At 35.6% G+C, this 20,800-nt stretch overlaps 1 protein-coding gene across 2 annotated transcripts in view; it reads left to right on the top strand.

The window, feature by feature from the left end:
* PTPN21 (protein tyrosine phosphatase, non-receptor type 21) overlaps positions 1-20,800 on the top strand; it is a 60,168-nt gene that overhangs the window by 10,862 nt on the left and 28,506 nt on the right. Inside the window, exons 2-5 of one of the 2 annotated variants that reach the window (XM_011357123.2) lie at positions 11,031-11,200; positions 16,514-16,611; positions 17,866-17,933; positions 18,735-18,805. In XM_011357123.2, coding sequence (XP_011355425.1) covers positions 11,031-11,200; positions 16,514-16,611; positions 17,866-17,933; positions 18,735-18,805 — 407 coding nt within the window. Of the gene's footprint in view, positions 1-11,030; positions 11,201-16,513; positions 16,612-17,274; positions 17,354-17,865; positions 17,934-18,734; positions 18,806-20,800 lie in introns of those variants that run through there. The other variant, XM_023528840.1, reaches the window with a different exon arrangement.

Genomic DNA, 20,800 nt, shown 5'->3' with positions numbered 1-20,800 from the left:
CAGGCACGGGGACAGGGCCACCATAAATTGTTCCATTTTTAATTCCTCTCCTTCAGGTCATGATTCTGTCGTTTAACCTTTATTGTCTAGGTTTTTTTTTTTTTTTGGTGAGATTTTTGACATTATATTCCTTTAATATAGCATAATTGGATATAGGATAATGAATAGAGAATAATTCTTATTATCCTTGATAGCACATATATATTTATGGCTAGTTCTCCATATTCTACTTTTTTTTTTTGCATGTATTTTTTTTTTTTATTCTACTTTTAAATATGATGAAAATGTCTTACGTATTTTTAAATAATACTTTTTGGATTAAAATGTAATTGGTATATGATATTTGAACAATTAAAAAATATTGAATATATTTCTGAGTTATGTACCCTTCATGCCTTGAGATCTATTAAAAGCATAAATGTGCCATTCGTTAAATGGAACTTTATATTTTTAATAAAAAAAGGGAAAATAGCATTTTTATATTAAAAAAGGCAACAGCTTTATTGTTTTCTTGGAGCATTTGTGTACATGGAAGAAGTATTTGTTATAACTAGAAAACCACCTTGTAAATATGTGGGAAAAAAAGTTATTTCATGTGTAATGAAACCATGGTTTGCCAGCTTTGATTAATGAAGAAAACAAGTATACATTTTAATAAAGAAGTCTAGGAGTTTCTTCACGTGTATCTGTTAGTATTTTAACCACAAAAGTAGCTTCCTTGTTTTCATAATCCTCACATCTTTTGGTAATACTAAAGAACAGTACAGCTGCTGTATTTTTTTTTAAGCAATAGAAAATATGTCGGATAATATTCTTTCAGGCAATAGAAATTAATCATGACTAGATTCTTTCTTAAAATGTATTAAGGCCCATATTCACTTGTAGTTCTAAAATCCTCTTTCTAATTCCCTTTATCTCTTTATGGCCCTCCATGATTACCACATCATAACCATTTCTGTGTAATATGAAACAACTGTAATTCTAACCTGACAAAACTGAATGTCAGAAAAATAAGCAGCTACCTCTAAATATACTCATTTCAGCTCTTTTCATTTTTACATTGTGCAGTTACAACTTCTAAAAATACTGCTCATACTTCTTGTCTTTGGTAAGACAAGATAAAACGAATAAGTAAGTCTTGAGTTCAAACAAACATGAAATAAAATGTTTTCTTTTAAACTAATTGAAATATAAAAACTGGCATACGGACCAAATTAGGCTAAGGTTATCTGTCCTTTTTACTCTCTTCTCAGTAAAAAGAGAACAGTTAATATTTATCTATTGCCCTAAAACATAGGCATTTGTGAATTAAGCTAATAAGCAAGCCTGGAAAGGCCCAAGGTTAGGAGATTTGAATAAAGAGAAATTTATCTGATTCCTTTGTTGGAATGAGATGTAAGAAATGGCCCTCGTAATATAACAAACTAAAATTAAAATGGTCGAACAATGGGAGGCTTGGTTTACCTTCAGTTATGTGGGTCCTAAACAAAATGACCTTTTATGCGGTAGTACAAAATAGAGCATGTCAGCCTTTGCCCTTATTGAAACTGTGCAGTAACATCTCAGTTATATCTATCATTTTTGGGTAGTCAACTGTATATACTAACATTTCCCATTTAATCCTAGCTTAGCCTTTAACAACATGTCAATATTGTTTTAATCTTATAATTGAATATCTTTCTCCTTAGCACTGTCAGTATCTGGCCTCCCATATATTTTGCTTGTCTTTCTTTCCCCACTGGAATGTAAGCTATCTGATGTCTGGAATTGTGTACTTTTCTTCAGTGTCGTCTCCCTACCAACCAGAACAGCATTTGACATATAGTAGGTGTTCAGTCAATATTCATTGAATGAGTAGATGAGTCTACTCTAAGATGTCTTTGAATGAGTAGATGAGTCTACTCTAAGATGTCAGTCCATTTTTTTTAGAAAGTACAGTATATTTTTTGAAGAATGATCTTACTGTGTTTTGGAATCATTGTATTCTTCATAGCATCTTGTCCAGGATAGTAAATAGAAAAGATAATGAGCAGTCATCTATGTAGATAGTGATCCCAATTCATGCCTTGGACTTTCTTTCAATAAATCCCTGAAATTGACTTGTCATTTGACTCTTTACTGAAAGTTAAATGTTACAACAGCAGAAAAATCTGGTCATTTGAGGACTTCAGTTACTTGGGCTTCAGTTCAAAAAAAGTTTCAGTGTAATTAGAAGATGAAGATGTACTATTGATTGTTATTTTCTTGAATCCTCATATGTGCTGGGATATAGTGATATTGTATAGTATCACCTTGCCTGTAAAATAGATATATACTATCTGACCAAGAATAGAAGAAAATAGCTTAAAATTAAACAGAAAGGGAAAAAATACTATCTGCTTTGGGGCAATGTGACCACTGTACTTACTATCTGTTAAAAGAAGGAAGTACGGTGCTTCATTATTTATGACAGACTCAGTGGAGAGGTAAGCCCTGGGCTTGAATTAGGTTAATACTTGTTAACTACCCTTGTTAGATGATCTCTGCCTGGGATAGGCTTTATCTAGTGCTATCTCCTCTCATCTCTTTCCTGACGAAAAGCCTTCTGACTTCTGTCTAGTCTAAGAAAAGCATCAGGATAAAATTATAGTTGCAATTTTATATGGGATTAACTTTTATCAAACTCAGTGCATCAATGGCTTAAAAAACCCTCCAGCTAATTTGTGTGTCCCTCTGCTCTGTTTTAAAAATAGTACAACTAAAAAAGACTCTTAAAGTAATTAGACAAGAAATGACTTGGGGATTAGGGAAGGGTTTACCTTCTGACAGGATTTGGACCTGCTTTTAATAGCTGGTGTGTCTTTAGATGGCTGTGATTTGGGACACACCTTTTAGCCAAGCTCAAAAATTTGTAAACTATCTATTCCTTTAAATAAAAAGCTTAATTACCAAATCACTTTGTTCTCTGAGTAAATGTTAGTTCATTTAAAGTAAGTCAACCATATCCTGTCTGAGAAGAAGCCAAGTTATGTAACTGCATAACTTGTGTGTTTACTGTAGTTTATGTAGCAGGCACAGTTATCTGTAAAATTTTAGGCGAGTACCTAGTAAAATTTTAAACAGCTACGAAAAAAAATCATCGAATAACTTTAAGAAAATGACTGCTATGTTTGTTCAGAACAAAATTGGGAAGAAATGGTAAATGTAATAGTATCTGACAGTGAGGAAGTTTCACAAAAATCTATTGAGTGATAATTAGGAATTGATCTAGAAGATGCTAGAAGATTCAGTTATTTAGAGTATTCCATTGAAATGAGTTTCCCACAGGTCAAGTCAGCTTGCTTTGGTCACCAGTGAGAGTAGACAGAACTGTGGAGAAAGAGAAGCCACATGGATTCTTATTGGGAAAGGTACTGGCACATTAGATAAGGAGTGGTGGGAGGCATGATCTGAACGCCAATAATTAAAGGCTGGTTTATGGGAAAATTTTTACTCTAATTAAACCAAGCCCATAAACAATACAGGAAATGCATAACCCAGATTTGGATTCAAGGAAGACACACGAGTCTGAGAAACTATCCTAGACCATGTAATAACTGGTAATAATTGATATTTAAGGTACACAGAGCCTGTTTGTACCAAAGTTCTTATATTAAAAAAAAAAGGTCTTGGTATATCCTAACTTCAAATAAAGGAAGACATTAGTTTGACTGTTATTTGGACAGTTATGTTTTTAAGGAAGAAGCATGCTTAACTCAAGTTTTGTTCTCTTTTCTCAGACATACCCGAAGAGATCCTATCTGCTAAATTGATGTACTCTTAGTAAATATGACACGAGTGCTTTTAAGTTTTATCAGCACAATTATAAATCACAGAGTAGTTCACCACAACTTTCTGAAGAAGACAGGGTCCATGTTATTTTCCCTATAAAGAAACTGAGACGGTGAGGAAGTGTCTTTTGCTCAAGAGCTGGTGAAGGGTGGAGCCAGGACTCTCAAGCCAAGCCTTGAGTCTAGTGCTCTTTGCACTACACCATACTAGTGGCAGCTATTGGAATTGCAGGCATAGGCCCCCAGAGCAAATACATGTAATAGCAGGTACCAAAACAGCAAAAATTGAAATATCCTTTATGGCTTTGGAAAATATGTTTGAATGTACAAGTAAGGTAATGGAACCACTATTGAATTGCCTAAAGAACTATAAAGCTGTATATAAAATAAGATTTTTTTTTTTCTTATTATCTTTGGGAAATGAAGCAATCTTCAATACTTTGCCTAATAGCTAAGACTTACTCTTTAGTCCAGACAACTATTTTTAATGCCAGTCTTTGAAAAGATTTATAAACTTCTTTATCTATCTTAAACAAAAAGACACTGACTAATTATTAGCAACATTGGTGGTTGTTAAATGCATGATTAATTAATGTTTAGAGTTATTTGTTTCTTTTATAAATAACTCCAGACTACTATGTCTTTGTAATTCTTTATAGCTTTTTTTTTTTGAAGGATTTTGTTTGGGTGTATGTGCTCTCTTGCTGAAAAAGTATTACCCATCACTTTCTGCTGCTGCCAACATGCTATTTAAAAAGCCTTTTTCTTTTAGTTTGTCATTTTAAAAATCGGCTTTGAATGGGATAACCAAATCACTAAACTCATTAGAAGTATGTGTGAAATTTTAAAAAAGGGTCATAAAAGAGGAGAAATTTCTTCTTTAGAAGGGACAAATACTCTATAACTGACTATATTTTTTTATTACTCAAACATATTTTTGCCTATTCTGTGTTATGTTCACATAGTTGGGGTTGCCAGATAGTTGTCAAACTGTACAAAATCTTGACCTAAGTATAGATGTTAGAAAACAAAATATAATTAACTCATGGGTAGGCTCATCTATTTCTGGCTCATTTTTTTTCTTAGACTATTTAAGAACTTGATCTATTTAAACATTTAAAAATAAAGCTTTGAAGTTCTGTACTTGATTTTAATTATGGGTGTTTCTGATCTTTAAAAAGATCTTTTCTTGACACGAAATTCACATGAGAAAATTAACGGTTTTAAAGTAAACCATTTGGTGATTTAGTACATTCAAAATACCTCCTCTATTTAGTTTCAAAACATGGTCATTGCCCTAAAAGGAAATTCCATACCCATTAAGCGGTTGCTCCCCGTTCTTCCTAGCCCCTCACAACTCTGGATTTATCTGTTCTGGATATTTTGTTTAAATGGAATGATGCAATATATCACCTTTTGTATCTGGCTACTTTTAGCATGATGTTTTTGCAAATCATCCACATTTTAGCATGTATCAGTGCTTCATTTTTTTATGGCTGAATAATATTTCATTGTATGTAGATTTCACAATCGGTTTATCCTTTCACCTCCTGATGAGCATTTGAGTCAACTCCACCTTCTGCTATTCTGCTATTGCAGATAGTCCTGCTAGGAATATGCGTGTACTACATGTATTGGTTTGAGTACCTGTTTTTCAGTTCTTTTGGGTACATATCTAGGAGTGGAACTGCTGGGTCATATGATGATTGTATGTTTAACTTTTGAGGCACCACCTAACTGTTTTCCATAGCAGCCGAACCATTTTACATTCCCACTCAACAACACTTGTAGTTTTCTATGTTTTAAATTCTAGCCATCCTAATGGGTGTGTAGTGGTATCTCATTGTGGTTCTGAGTTGCATTTCCCTGATGACTAATGAAGTGAAGCATCTTTTCATATGCTTGTTCGCTAATTGTTTATGTTCTTTGAAGGAATATCTATTGCAGTCCTTTGCTCATTATTTTTAATTGAGTTGTTTGCTTTTTTTGCTGTTATATAAGAGTTCTGTATATAATTTAAATACTTAGTAGATCCTTATCAGATATATGATTTGTAAACATTTTCTCCCATTCTGTAGTTTGGCTTTTTACTTTTTTGATTTGGTCCTTTGATGCACACAGTTTTTAATTTTGATGAAGTCAGATTTATCTATTTTTTCCCTTTGTTGCTCATGCTTTTGGTGTTATATCTCTGAATCCATTTCCAAATTCAAGGTCATGAAGATTTACCTCTATGTTTTCTTTTAAAGAGTTTATAGTTCTTATGTCTAAGCGGTTGACCCAGTTGGTGTGAAGTGTAGGGGTCCTACCTAACTTCATTCTTGTGCATGTGGATCTGCAGTTGTTCTAGAACCATTTTTTGAAGAGACTGTTTTTTTCTGCACTCAGTGGTCTTGGCCTCCTTGTCTAAAATCAGATGACCATAGATGTGTGGCTTCATTTCAGGACTCGGTTCTATAACATTTGCCTGTATGTCTCTCTCTATACCAGTACCTTGTTGTTTTGAACAAGGTAGCTTTGTATAGTAAGTTTTAAAATCAGAAAATGTGAGTCCTCCACAGTTTTCAATATTGTTTTGTTCTTTTTCAATATTGTTTTGGCTATTTTGGAACACTCGTAATTCCATATGAATTGAAGAACTGGCTTTTCCATTTCTGTGAAAAGGCTGTTGGAATTTTTATAGGGATTGCATTTGAATCTGCAGGTCACTTTAGGTGATCTAGCTAGCTTAACAATAGTAAGTGTTCCAATCCATGTACATGCTATGTCTTTCCATTTAATTTCTTACAGCAGTGTTTTGTGTTGTGCAGTATACAAGCCTTTTCACTTCCTTAGTTAACTTTATTCTTAGATGTTTATTTTTTTGAATGCTGTTATAAATGGAATCATTTTCTTAATTTCATTTTTCATTCCTGGTATGTAGAATTCATACTGATCTTTGCGTGTTGATCTTGCACCCCGTGATTTTGCTGAATTTATTAGCTCTGTTTTTTTTTTTTTTTGTTTTTGGTGGGAAGGAATATATACACATGCGCGCACACATACACACACACACACACACAAACATATGAATGATCATGATCATGCCGTCTGTGCGTAGAGATAGAGGTAGTTTTAGTTTCTCCTCTTACCAATTGCTCTAGCTAGAATTTCCAGTACAGGTTGAACAGCAGTGGTGAACATAGGCGTACTTGTCTTGTTCCCGATCTCAGGGGGGAAGCTCCCAGTCTTTCACTGTTGGGCTTAATGTTAGCTCTGGTTTTCCATAAATGGTCTTGATGTTGAGTTCTAATGTATTCCTAGTTTTCTGAATATTTTGGATCACAAAAGTGTATTGGATTTTGTCAAATGCTTTTTCTGTGTCAATTGAGATGATTGTTTTTTCCCTCCACATTAATAATGTATTACATTGATTGATTTTTATATGTTGAACCGCTCTTGCATTCCTAGGATGAATCTCACTTGATTGTGGTGTATAATCCTTTTAAAATGCTGTTGGATTCAGTTTGCTAGTATTTTCTTGAGGATTTTTGCATCTATATTTATAATGAGTATTGGTCTGTAGTTTTTGGGGTGGTACTTCTTGTCCAGCTTTGGTGTCAAGATAATGCTCGCCTGTAGAATAAGATAGGAAGTATTCTCTCTTCTTCTTTGACCCCTCCCCTCCCCACCCACTCTTTGTTTTTTTTTGGATGGGTTTTAACTTATTAATGATCTGGATTTTCAAGATTGTTATCCAAGACAAATCCCCCAGAATGGACTTCTACAGAAAATTGTATGCCTAATGAGAATTTAATCACAACATTTTGTTGCTCGAACTCTATCTACCCATCTTAGAAACAAACCATATAATAGTTATAAAATCTCATGGAATCGGATGTTATTATTTGATTTTATATGTGTAGAAATTCTAAAAAAGCACTAAATCCAAGGATTATTTTTTTGTTGTTGTTATTTATGCCTACAGCACCTGGTCTTCCTGGTCTTCCTAGGTGATTTCCCATCCAAGTACTAACCGGGCCCAACCCTCCTTAGCTTCCGAGATCAGATATCAGGCTTGTTAAGGGTGGCATGGCCGTAGACCATGGACCGTGGCTCCACTGGGGTGTGAACTCAGGACCTTCTGCATGTAAAGCAGACGTGCCAACTGCTACACTATAGAACTACGTCCTAAAATACAAGGATTGTAATGAGATTTTAGTACCCACATGTATGTAAACATTTCTAGCAGCAATTTTAGAACTATAATACCTCCTTGACAGTATTTAACAAAATAGAAACTTGACTTTGGCTAGCTTTGACTACTTCTTAACATAGAACTTGAACACAGGGGCAGGTACCAAAGAAAATAACTTCACTGAAGTATAAAACAGGTTAATGTTCAAATGTCCAAAATCTTGGGCTCCTACATCTAAAAGAGCTAATCAACAAATAATTTGCTAAATCTATTTCTTCAGCTGTTTGCAAAATTAAAGGCCTTACTACTTCTTTATAAGGTATATAATTTGTAGAAAACTAATTATGCAATTTCAAAAATGTATTTCTCTTCCTAGCTGATTTATATCCACATGTGGCATGACTAATAAATGCATTGCTAAAATAAATAAACTTCGCACACTTTAAGAGTTTATTTCTTTTAGAATATACCTTTTCTAGAACGCTAACAGATTATTCAGGTATTTTTCTATAATTGTATCATGATCAGTTCACAAAAGGTACAACCACAAATTATATAATAATCATATAGTTTATAATTCTATTTAAATTTTTGAAAAGTTATGTATACAGAGTATTTTTAAGACCTTTTAATTTTGGTTAAAAGCGACATACTGTTATGACCAAAACAGTTATAGATCTTAAAAGATGCCAAGCCTTCTGCATTTATGGCAAAAAATAAATATTTGTAGAACTAAGTGCATAGCAGTGGTATGTGTTATACACCAAACATGGTACACTCGGTCCAGTTCTAAGATGGAACACAAATCATAAATACAGTTAATAAAAATGTATTTGTTGTAATCAATCCGAATAAAAGGTAGGGAATTAGAATAGTTTTTCTTTCGGAGGTGTCGGTAATTGATTTTATTGGTGTTTAGGAGAGTGGGTAAGACTACTCTTTTAAAAATGTAGTAATGGTTTTCTAGTGGCAAAATGTACTCTTAAAAGTTTTTGCATTCAGCCCTCCTGATGGAGCTGTGAGGGAGGTGTTGCCTTATTTTACACTTGAGAAAACTGCTTTGGGCTGATTGACTTTTCCACCTCACAGCCAGCCAGTGCCAGCATTAGAAATTAAACCCAGGACTTTAGACACTGTGTTCTTTCTATTAAACCAGATTTTTCTTTTCTGTAAGTTACGGTTCAAAACAAAGAAGAAATAGTACCTATTTTCCATAACTTCAATACATATTCTATACATGAAGTTCATTTATAAACATAATCATAACTTCAGAGAATAATTAACAATAGAACTCAGACTTTCCGCTATATTGAAATGTGTTTGGATTTTCAAAAATTTGATTTCCATGCAGCTTTTCAAGGTTAGGTTCACACAACTATCTCCTGCATAGTGTAGTGCAGTGGTTTTCAACCTTTAGAGGGCATGAGAATTGGACCGTAGGGTTCAAGAAGCTCTTCGGATAATTCTGATAGAGGTGGTCCAGGGACAATGCTTGGAGAAAGGTTGGCTTTAGAGCTTAACAAACATACACGATATCTATTTCATAAGGTAGTGGTGATGATTTTGTCTATGAAATTGCTGAAGTTCTTGGAACAGAACCTGGTACATAGTAAGTGTTCAAAATATTCCATTCATATGTGATGGCTTGGTGGTAACTAAGAAGCAAAATTTACTGAATTTCCACAAAATTTACTGAATTTCCACACTATTCTAGCTATTTGGATATAAAGGGAAAATGGACACATTCCTCACTTTTGTCAGATTTATTTGCTTAATAGATATAGTTCTTCTAAAAAATTGTAAGATGAAATGAAGATTGAGGAAATGTTTGTATAATTACTCTTTTCCCCTGTAAATTAAAAATTCGGGCTAAAGAATGAGCCTGAGTATTATTATTTCTTGTTTTATTGTTGCTCTAAAGCCACATTATCCAGTACAGTAGCTACTAGATGCTTGCATCTATTTTCAGTCAATTAAAATTAAATAACATTAAAAATTCAGTTCCTCAGCTGCACTAGCCACATTCTGAGAGCTCATAGCCACATGTGGCTAGTGGCTGCTCTACTGGACAGTGTAGATATAGGACATTTTCATCATCATAGAAAGTTATGTTTGATAGTGTTGCTCTAGAGTCTAGAATAAAACAGAGATTTTTCCAATTACCTTGACTGTAAATTGATTTCAAAGTAAATATTAGCAGTGTCCTGAGGCTGTCATTTCAACTCTGAAGTGTGTTAATATCCTTTCAGGTTGACCAAGTCCAGGGCTAGTATCGATTTACCTGAGCAGTTTTATTACACAGCAAATGGAAAGCTAAATGCTAATGTCTGGGCATTTTTTAAAAACCTCTGAGTAATATATTTAGGTTATTTTGCTGCTTTAAGTATAGCTTTTCTCATGTGTGTGAGCGTGTGAGAATTTACCTCTATTGCATTTTGGTTGCTTTAAATTTGTATCTAATGAACATTTTGGGACAAAGAAGAGTTGCAGTTTTGCAATTACATTAGTATTACTAGAATTTATGATATTTACATGAACTAACTTATTTATAGAAGTCAAATTCGAGAGTAGTGAAAGGTTGGATTAACACTAATCAGAATTCTATTAAGTAGAACCTCAATTATGTTTATTATAAAATATTAATTTTAATAAATTTAACATTTCAGTAATTTAAAAACTAAACATTTTTCAGCATATGGTTTTTGTTAAAAACTGTACGTAAAATTTCATAGCACCTACTATTTCTGATGTCTGAGCCATGAAGGCATTTGTGTGTGTGTGTATGTGTGTGTGTGTGTGTGTGTGTGTGTAGAGTTTAAGAACTAGTCTGTAAGAGTAATTGACTTTTTGCTTCTTCTTCCTGAATATGAATATCTAGATATAGCTAGGTCTTGCCTCTTTTTTTTCCTACAGGTTTTGCTATTGTCCCTTTCTGAGAAATGAAGCAATAGGAGACTGCTGTCTCGGGTCATGGATTAGAGCAATTAAATGTAGAAACCCTTTTGTACTTTTCTGCCTCCTTCAGTGGTTTTCCTTCCTTCCAGATCACCTACTTCAGCCTCTGGTACTACAACAAGCAAAATCAGCGCCGGTGGATAGATTTGGAAAAACCTCTGAAGAAGCAGCTGGACAAGTATGCACTGGAACCTACCATCTATTTCGGAGTGGTGTTTTATGTGCCTTCAGTTTCACAGCTACAGCAGGAGATTACCAGGTGAGAAATACCCTGCGGTTTGTTTTTAGGAAATAATCCAGTGAGATTAAAAAGTGAAACTGAGGTTGAAGTCAGGAGATAAGACTAAACTTTGCCCTTCCGTCCCGCATTTTTAGCCACAGTATTACATGGAGGTTCTGGTATGTGGTATTATGTCAGAGTGTTTTATTGCATGTTGCATGAGTTATGGGTTCCCTAGGCACAAAGGGATGATTAAGGGGAAAAATGTTTTTACCCTGGCTGTGAACTCTTCATGTAGTGATGTCACCTTTAACGTTTCTGTTGATTTGTTTCTGATCTTTCTAAAAATGAAGTGAGAGAGATTAGGAAGAAATTAGTCACAGAATCTGTGTTCATTCTTCAAGGGACTGTACAGCAGGATTCTTCTAGTTCTCTGACTCCAGTAGTTATATTCCGGAGGTAGGAGGGAGGGGTTACAGGTCGCGGGGAGAAGGAGAGGTGGTGAGGTGTTTAAGATCAGAAGAGTCTGGCTAATAAGAGTCTGCATTTGAAAGGGGACAAAGGAAGAAAGGCAAGATCATATGAAGAAAACGGGTTTTTTTTTTTTCTTGAAGACAAACGAAACAAAACAAAAAACAAAGAATAAAATTTGGCTTCTTGAGCCTGCCTTTCAAAGTTCTCTGAAATTTCCCACTACCTTATCTTTTTAACCCTATTTAACATTACTTCTGGAGCCCTGAACATGCCCCATGCCTTTTTATCTTTATTTCCTGGACCGAGAGCTTTCTTTTCTATTTATATACTGGAATCCTATCCATCTGATGAATTTTAGTTCAAAGGGCACCTCCTCCATGAAGCTTCGGTGGCCAGTAGGCTGGAATGAGCTTTGCCTTCTCCACACTGTCCTAGAATTTGCTTGTACTTGTGATGACAGTTGTCATAGCTTTTCATTATAGTTGTGTACATATCTTATCATTTTCTTAGATTTTAAGCCCATGTTTTCTGAACTTTCACCTTTTGCACAATGTCTAACCCAGTGCCCTGCAGATAGTAAGAACCTGTGGAATGTTCTTTTTAAGTACTGAGTTTGCCAGTTAATTATTGGATGAAGATGGAAAACCAAAGAAATGAGAATCAGGTAGTAGAGATAAATATGCACTGACTGTAAGACAGACTTGAGATATAAATATTGACAAGAGAAGTAGAAACCAGGAGGAAAAAATCAACTGATCACTCTGACTCATTTATTCAAACATTCATCGAAGAGAGAATACGGTGTGATGTAAGAACGATGTTGGTTGCTGTGGGAGATAAATACACAAGTGAATATGCTTTAATCTTACCTTGGAGGAGTTGCTCATGGTCTGGTAGAACTGACAGTCTATGTAAATAAGCAATTATGGTATATTATGATAATAAATGCTTTAATTAAAGTACTGGATTCCTAGGGGTGGGGTGTGGGGAACATGAGCAGGGAAGGTAAAGAAGTTGACTTTTCAACTGACTTTAAAAGGACTTTTCTAATTAGAGGGACTAGCTTGTGTAAGTGAGGGGATAGTGTATGCGACTGATGTTTTCAGAGAACTTTAGACACTACCTAGAAAGGGGAGAGGAGATCTTAAAAGTAGGAATGTCCTAGTCGTAAAGTCATAGTACAGTGAGGAAAGATATTTCTGAATTTTAATGGAATGGAATAATGAAATTTGCATTTTACAAAGATCGCCTGTCATAGAAGGCAGATTAGAAGTGGCAAGACTATAGGCAGATGAGTCAGGAATGCGTATGCCACAGTCTAGGCATTAGTGTTGAGTGCAGAGCTGAACAAAGGCATTAGCTGTAGGAAGGGCCGAGACAATAGCCCTGGTGGAGTCCACCAGGAGGATTGCACATTGACTAGGTGTAGGAGAATCTGATGGATAAGTCATATCAGTAGGGATTAACGATGGCTGTGTATAACAACAACAATACCCTGAATATCTTTGATTTCTCCTATAAAAAAAGATCCAGAGGTCAGCCAATGCAAAGCTTAAAGGATAGCTCCACAAAGTCTTCAAGGACCCATGCTCTTTCTCTCTTATCGTTCTGCCATACTCAGCATGTTCTTTCTGTTCATTAGGTAACTTCATAGTCAGAGAATCCTGGAGAAGGTCTCGCTATCACATTCATAGACCAGGCAGTAGGATAAAAGTGGTTCTACCCTCAGCTAAGTCATATTTCATTAAAAGGCTTTTCTCAATTCCTCAGTCACATTAGGCACATTTTAAGGACTCAAGAGCCAAAATGACTAATAGCTTCTGTATTGGACAGCACAGATAGACACCATTTTTACCACTGTAGTTCTGTTGGATAGCACTGCTCTCGTTCTAAGTTAGTTGACAGGAAAAATTGGACGCTATATGAATATGTCAAATGACCCCATGAGAGTACAATCAGATGACTCTAGAATGTAGATAATTCTACATGACAAATCACTTCATTTTATCTACAAGTAACATGAAAATAAAGAGGAGACATCTTTTTTAAAATTAAGAGAAATTTAGAAATATCAATCAAATGTAATCTGTTCACCTTGTTTGGATCCTAGCCTGATTTTTTTTTTTTTAAAACTATAAAAATACATTTTTGAGGCAGTCGCAAAAATTGTACACAGATTGGGTATTGGATAGTATTAAAGTATTATCATTCATTTTGTCGAGTATGATAAAAGTGTGTGCGTGCGTGCGTGTGTGTTTAAGCTTACCTTTTAGGGATATGTACTGAAGTGTTTGTAATAAGTACTATGATATAGCTGGGATTTGCTGTGAAACAGGGTGGGGGAGGGGAGAGAATAGAGGAAACATGGCGGGCATAAAGTTGATGATTGGTGAGGCTGCATGATAAGGATATGGGGGTTCGTTGTACTTATTCTCTGTATTATCTGTTTCAAATAAATTGATAAAGTTTTAGATTAAAATTTTTATTATTTTTAATCAGCATGTTTGGATTTTATGCAAGTTTATGGAATGCTTGCTTTAGAATTAAGATGTGCAGTTACTTTTATTCCTTGATTTACAAACAGTTTTGAATTCAGATTTGCATGTTATATTTTATTATGGCAGTTTTTAAAATTATTTGTTCTTTTGGTAATAAATATTGAACATATTTGTAAACCATCCTCGACCCCATCAACATTAAAACTGTAGCCGAAAATGTCTGTTAATGCAATGTGATAATACCTTTGAAGTGAAATTTCTTGGTCTTTTCCTACAATATATACTAAAAAAAAGTATATCTCCTGCTCGCTTCCATTAAAGGATTTTAGGGACAATACAATGAAAGATAATAATAAAAGCAACCGCTTTTGTTTCTTTCTGTGAAGTGAAGCACTATCCAAAGCACTTTATACTTATTAATTCGTTTAATCCTCACAACAAATCTTAGGAAGTAAGTACTATTATTGCCTCCATTTTTTAGATGAGGAAACCAAGACACAGAAAGGCTAATTACCTTGCCCAAGGTCACACTGCTAGTATGCAGTAGAACTGAGATTTAAACTAGCCAGGCTGGCTCCTGAGTCCTTGCTCTTAACCATTTACTGTGGACTCTAGTATAAAAATACTTTCAAAATATGATGAGAATATGAGAAAAATCCTAAATAGAGATTTGAGGCATGTAAGAATGTGAGCTTTGGGGTCAGTCAGACCTGGATTCAAACTCCCGCTCAGCCACCTCTGGATTTGAGCATATACCTTAGTCTCCAGCTCATGAGTAAAAGGTGGCGAAAGTGTTTAAGAGGATAACAAGAAGGATGTTAATGACTGTGGCTGTGGCTGCATTTTAGCTTTGAGCTTCATGGCAGTCAAGGCAAAAGAAGGAATATTATGAGTCCCATCATTCATTAGCTGATAAAAAGAAGCATACCAGTTCTCAGATGTGTTTTCCTGGTAACTTCCTGAGCTTTTCAAAATACAATCTTCTTCAACTAAGCTTTTGAAAGAAGCTGCCTAATAGAAAGTTTCGTTTTTCTCTTTGACAAGATCCCAGAGCAGTCAGCATTCTGTCTACTGATCGAGAGAAATTGTTGGGTTCTGCTACTAACAGATGGAAAGGCATAAGTGGCTCTAAATACTCATCCGAATGGATGGTGTTTTGATGAGGTTCTTTGGTAACAAAGAATAGAGACCTCAAAGCTAGCTAAAATAAAAGAGGGCGAGGTAAGGGCACATAGGAAATGATTAAAGGGGTAGACTCTCAGGGGAATTCAAATATAAACTGTAACTGGGTTGTACTTTGTAGACACCAAGTCTAGAAGAGATTCTGGATTCAAGATGGCTCTCTGGACTTTATTAGCCGAGAGTTGGTGGATCTTCATTTCACACCATATCCCCAGCATCTAGAACAATGTTTGGTGCATAGTAGGAACTAGTAATTATCTGTTAAGTAAATAAATAAAAGGAAGGCAGAATAAATCTTCACTGTATAGCTTTATACCAAAATGGAGAAGTAATAACAGATGAAATACTGGTGACTGGCTTAAAGTAAGTAGATGATTGCTGATAATAATGATAACAGCTATGGTTTATTGAGTGCCAGCCATGTTCTGGTATTGTGCTAAGAGCTTTGAATATATTCCTTGAATGTGCTTAGCCTTGTGAAGAGATGATAGTACCCTCATTTTACCGGTGATAGTTTAAACTCATAGATTATGACTTGTCCAGATTCATGCAAAATGCTAAGTTGGAGGGCTGGAATTTAACCTGGGTCTGCTTGCCTAAAGCTTGTGCTGTAATGAGTGCCCGGTATATTGAAAGTGTAAAATGAAGTAAACTCACATTACAAGAATATTAAGGAAACAACTTAGAAGCTATTCTTTTTGAGACTTCATTCAAAAATATTTCATTATAAGCCTGGTGAGAAATCTCAGAAACCATTTTCCTCTGGCTTTAATTTCCAGGGCTAGGGAACTGCCACCAGAGTAAGCAAAGTCTTATGTTACCAAGTTACTAGTCAGAATTTTTAAAGTAAAGATTGGCCATTGATTCTCTATTTTTCCAACTAACAAGAACAATATGTAGGGACTGCCTTACAGGGCATAAGACCAGTTGTCTTCTACATGTTTGTAGCTTTGAAATAACTACAGTTATGGGTAAGCGACTCAATAAATCGATTACTCTGTGTGTGTGCGCGCGTGTGCATGTGTGTGCAGGTATAGATACAGTGAAAGACATTCTTAGTCCTTCGAAACCATCTTGGGTAATAAAGGTGCTATCTGGCTGGTTGATGCTCCTTGACCAAATTATGGTAAAATGCATTATCTCAATTGGAAATAATATTGATATTGACTTTTTTATTTATTTTATTATTTTTTTTTAGGTATCAGTATTATCTGCAGCTGAAGAAAGATATCTTGGAAGGGAACATTCCTTGTACATTAGAACAAGCAATTCAGCTAGCAGGCTTGGCCGTTCAAGGTAAATAATGACAATTGATAATGTAATAGATCTAGCAGATTAAAATGTATTATAACGAAAACAGCAAAGGATTCTTAAAGTGACTTTCTATAGTAATGTTTATATATTAGTGAAATATTGTTATTTAAGGGCTTCTTTGTGGGAAAAATGAATTTGGATTACTTCAATGATATGAGACTTCTAGAAGATTAAGGATATGTCTCTGTTAACATATGTCAACAGAGAAACAGACCAAAAATAGAGAAAAAAATACACACACACAGAGCACTTAACATGCTTTTTATCCTCTAATTCAAGGAATTAATCTGTTGCCAGCTAATATTTTAGAAGAAAGATCAGCCAACCGATGAGGTTTGATGAAGTTATGATCACTCGTACTTTAGGCTTATGTCATTTGTTTGGTTTCTTAAACAATTATCCCGGATTATAGAGAATCATATAGTCATAATAGATAAAATTAGTCATAATAGATAAAATTTTGCATTTCACAAGTATTTTTGAATTGTTTAATTATGCCATTTTTTACATGTCTAATCTATATGTATTTATATGAATGTATATACTTCGAGAAGACGTCTGAGGGGCGTTAATTCAAATGATAACTGGCATTTAATCGTGGGAATTGAAATTTAATCAGAAGAATCATTAATAAAATTCCTTTAGATATTAGCAGGCGTGGAGACATTTATCATTTCTAGACAAACAAATGTCTGATACACATGGAGCCACATTCCTTTTCAAGGTACTTTGAATCTTAAGTGTCATCTTTGGCTTTAAGAGTTAGTTTTTCATAAGCTTTTTGCTGAACTATCAATTTTTTTTAACAACTAAAATTTTCTAAACAAATACATCTTGCTGTAACATATTTAAATGATCTAATTCCATTCCCTAGAGATAATCACTACTATGAATAGCTTGGTGTCTTCCTGAAATTTTTTATGCATAAGTAAGCATACATGATTCCTGGGTAGTTTTGTTTGTTTTTTTTAATTATAAAAATGAGATCATCTTAGTTCTAATTTTGTAACTTGTTTTTTCACTTTATTAATAGGCATTTTTCCAAGTCAAGACACATGAATCTACCTAATATTTTTAAAAAGATATTTTTTAAATATATATTTTATGACTGTAAGGCAAATTTGACTTCTGAATCATAAGCTTGCCATCCATATACTGCAAATTGAAAATAATTGTGCGTGTTTTGCTACACAAGTACAACATAATTGACATGTGAACATTTGTCATTTTGTATAGCTGATTTTGGTGACTTTGATCAGTATGAATCCCAGGACTTTCTTCAGAAATTTGCCTTGTTTCCTGTGGTAAGACTTCTTTTGACATTGGACTTTTCTTTAACAGTTTATTTCCATACCCTTAATATTCCCCAAAATGAAGTTCACATGGTAGACTTCCTACACAGGAATAGTTTTAAAACATCAATTCCCTCTTATACAAACAACTCGAGAGTAAATGCTTTTTCTGTTGTACTCTTCTTGGTCCTTGTAAACCCACAGAAACTGAAGGGGCTGTAGGCACTGGGCTGCAGCCAGAGAAATTTGTTTTGTGTTTGGATGTGAATCTAAAGAGAGGGATTCATTTCCAGTTTCTGGGGAACCAAGCAGAGATTTTGCTTTTCACGGAAGGCTCGAAACCTCACAAAGTTATTGAGGCGAATTTGGCTTGTTGTCAACGATTGAAAAAGCAGATGACAAAAAGACACTGCCTTCCTCTTTTTAAAGTCACTACTGATGGAATGGACAGGAAAACTGTGCACTGGAACAATGAAGGGAATGGCGTGCTTTTCTTCTGAGTGTCTACACAGCCAGCCAGGGAATTGTGCTGGGTTCCGAACTAGCTGATGGACGTGACCCAGCTGAAGTAACTCAGATGAACTTTCTCAGGGATGAATTGAGAAGGCAGAGCAAGTGTTTTGGCTCCTGAGCAGAAGCCACTCAATTGCTTAGAAAAATCATGACTACCTACTGAAGCGAAGCAACCTCATATTAATACTAGCCCTAGTTTTGCCTGATAGTGACAGGAGTTGGTAAGAGTCAGTAGCAGTGATTCTTCCTAAAAAATTTGGGTGATTTGTTTACGTATTTACTGTGCTATGTTTTCTTCAGGGGTGGTTACAAGATGAAAAAGTGTTGGAAGAAGCAACTCAAAAAGTGGCCTTACTGCATCAGAAATACAGGTAACGCTAAGAAATAAGAAATGGAAATAGCGTAGAACTAATGCCTGTGTGAATTTGAAATATGCATTGACACAATTAAATCTGGAACGTGACTACTGCTGCTGTGGCTCCTACTACTACTCTGAGCAGCCAACATTTATTTACATAGCATTAACTGTGTGCCAAGTGCTGGTCTACGCACTTACCCGTATTAACTCATTTATTACCCATATTTTATCAATGAGGAAACTGAGAACGTTGAAAGCAGCCAGTCATTGAAAGGCACCAATTCTTTGCCTCATATTTTAAAGGTTTTAGCTAACCTAATCCTGTGTAGGTAGATCGAAGATTAGGGAGACTTTTTTTTAAGTCTCCCTAATGCAGCAAGTTAAGGGTTTTTCTCTCTCCCACATACACCTTAGGAAGCTGTGTCTCTGTCCTGGGGAAGCTGTTCCAAGAGCTGCTGCTGTGTTTATTGCCCTGACCTACCCTTCTGGGTAGATAATGAATCTGTACTTGTTGCCCATAAGAAAAATTCTCTCCTGGAGAATGCTAGGTCTTATTCTAAACCGAATACCGCATGGTTCCAAGCACTTTATATATCATTAAATTCTTATAACTACTCTTTAAGGTAAATGTTATTATCTCCTTACAGATTGGGGAAGCCAAGCTCAAAAAAGACTAAATAACTTGCCCAAAGTTACAGGTGGTTGAGGTGGGATTTGAACCCAGGTCTGTCTAATTATAACCTATTGTTCATTCCCTCCCATTAAAAATAACCTTTTGCCTTTAGTCTCTCCCCATTCAAACCCATACAATCTCTCACAAAGGCTTAATCTTCCTAAAATATCACTTTCCTCTTATCTCCCTTCTCTCCTTCTCAAATGCTCATGAATCTTTTCTTGCTCTTCACTAGCCCGAGTTCATTACCCCTGGGTTAAAGGCCTCCTATAAATTGGTTAAATCCTGCCTATCCACCTTTACCTTCTGCTGTCCCAAATGAACCGTTTCCCCCCAGCACAATTAATTCCTCAGGCATGCATTGCCTTGTCTTTTGTTACTTTCATTTATTCACGTGTGCATCTCCTTAAAAGATAGCTTATTACTATTATTCTCCATGAGGCAGGGTGCTGGATGCTGTGGCACAGAGATAAACAGAAAGATTCCCTGCCATCGGAGAATGTGTTTCCTGCCTTGCAGTCTAAGGGGTAGGCAGGACATCTCATTGTGGCAGTAATTCCAATATGAATAACAGAATATGGGAGCAGTGGGAATAATGTGCAAGGATGCAGCCGGTCTGCACAAACCAGGGGCATCTGACTTAGACTCAGGGCACTCACAGAAGGTGACAAGGAGTGATACACAGGCCAAGTCTTAGAGGATATTAGGGATTGACCAGGTACACAGATGAGTGATGGGTATACCAGATAGAGGGATTAGTGTGCGCACGGGCCTAGAGGCATGGGGGGAAATGGTGTACTCAGAGAAACGCAGAGTTCGGGATGGCCGCAGTGCGGGGTGCCTTGTGGGTATGAGGCGCGGCAGAAGGTGAGGCTGGAGAGGCAAGTTGCCACGCAGTTGGGCACCTTCTTTACCCCCGTCACCTTCCTACCCATCCTTGTAATTCTGTCACTGGAGCTAAAAAGAATTTCTATCCTCCTAACTCTTATTTCCTGCACTTCTACCATTTGGCATTTAGCACACGATGCTTGGTATCGCCTGATACTTTGGATAATAAGCAGTTACTCAGTGGTTGAGAAAGAATCCTCGCTTTTCCTGAAGCCGTTTTAGAGGGTTGTCTTATCCCCCACATTCCCCTTGCCTGCCTAAAGTACAGGGGATAGGGCCTTTTATAACTAACCCTCAGTGTGCAGCACAGTGCTTTTTTGCATGTGGTCAGTTTTCAGTAAATATTGATGGATTGATATAATCAATACAGATGCTTAGAGACTTGAAATGTTTATAATGTTTTGTGCCAAATTCATATGTAGTGTTTAGGAAAGCTTTCTTTTTTTT

The sequence above is a fragment of the Pteropus vampyrus genome, unplaced genomic scaffold (genome assembly GCF_000151845.1).
Source record: "Pteropus vampyrus isolate Shadow unplaced genomic scaffold, Pvam_2.0 Scaffold32, whole genome shotgun sequence".
Classification (NCBI taxonomy): domain Eukaryota; kingdom Metazoa; phylum Chordata; class Mammalia; order Chiroptera; family Pteropodidae; genus Pteropus; species Pteropus vampyrus.
This window is presented reverse-complemented; position numbering and strand designations above follow the sequence as displayed.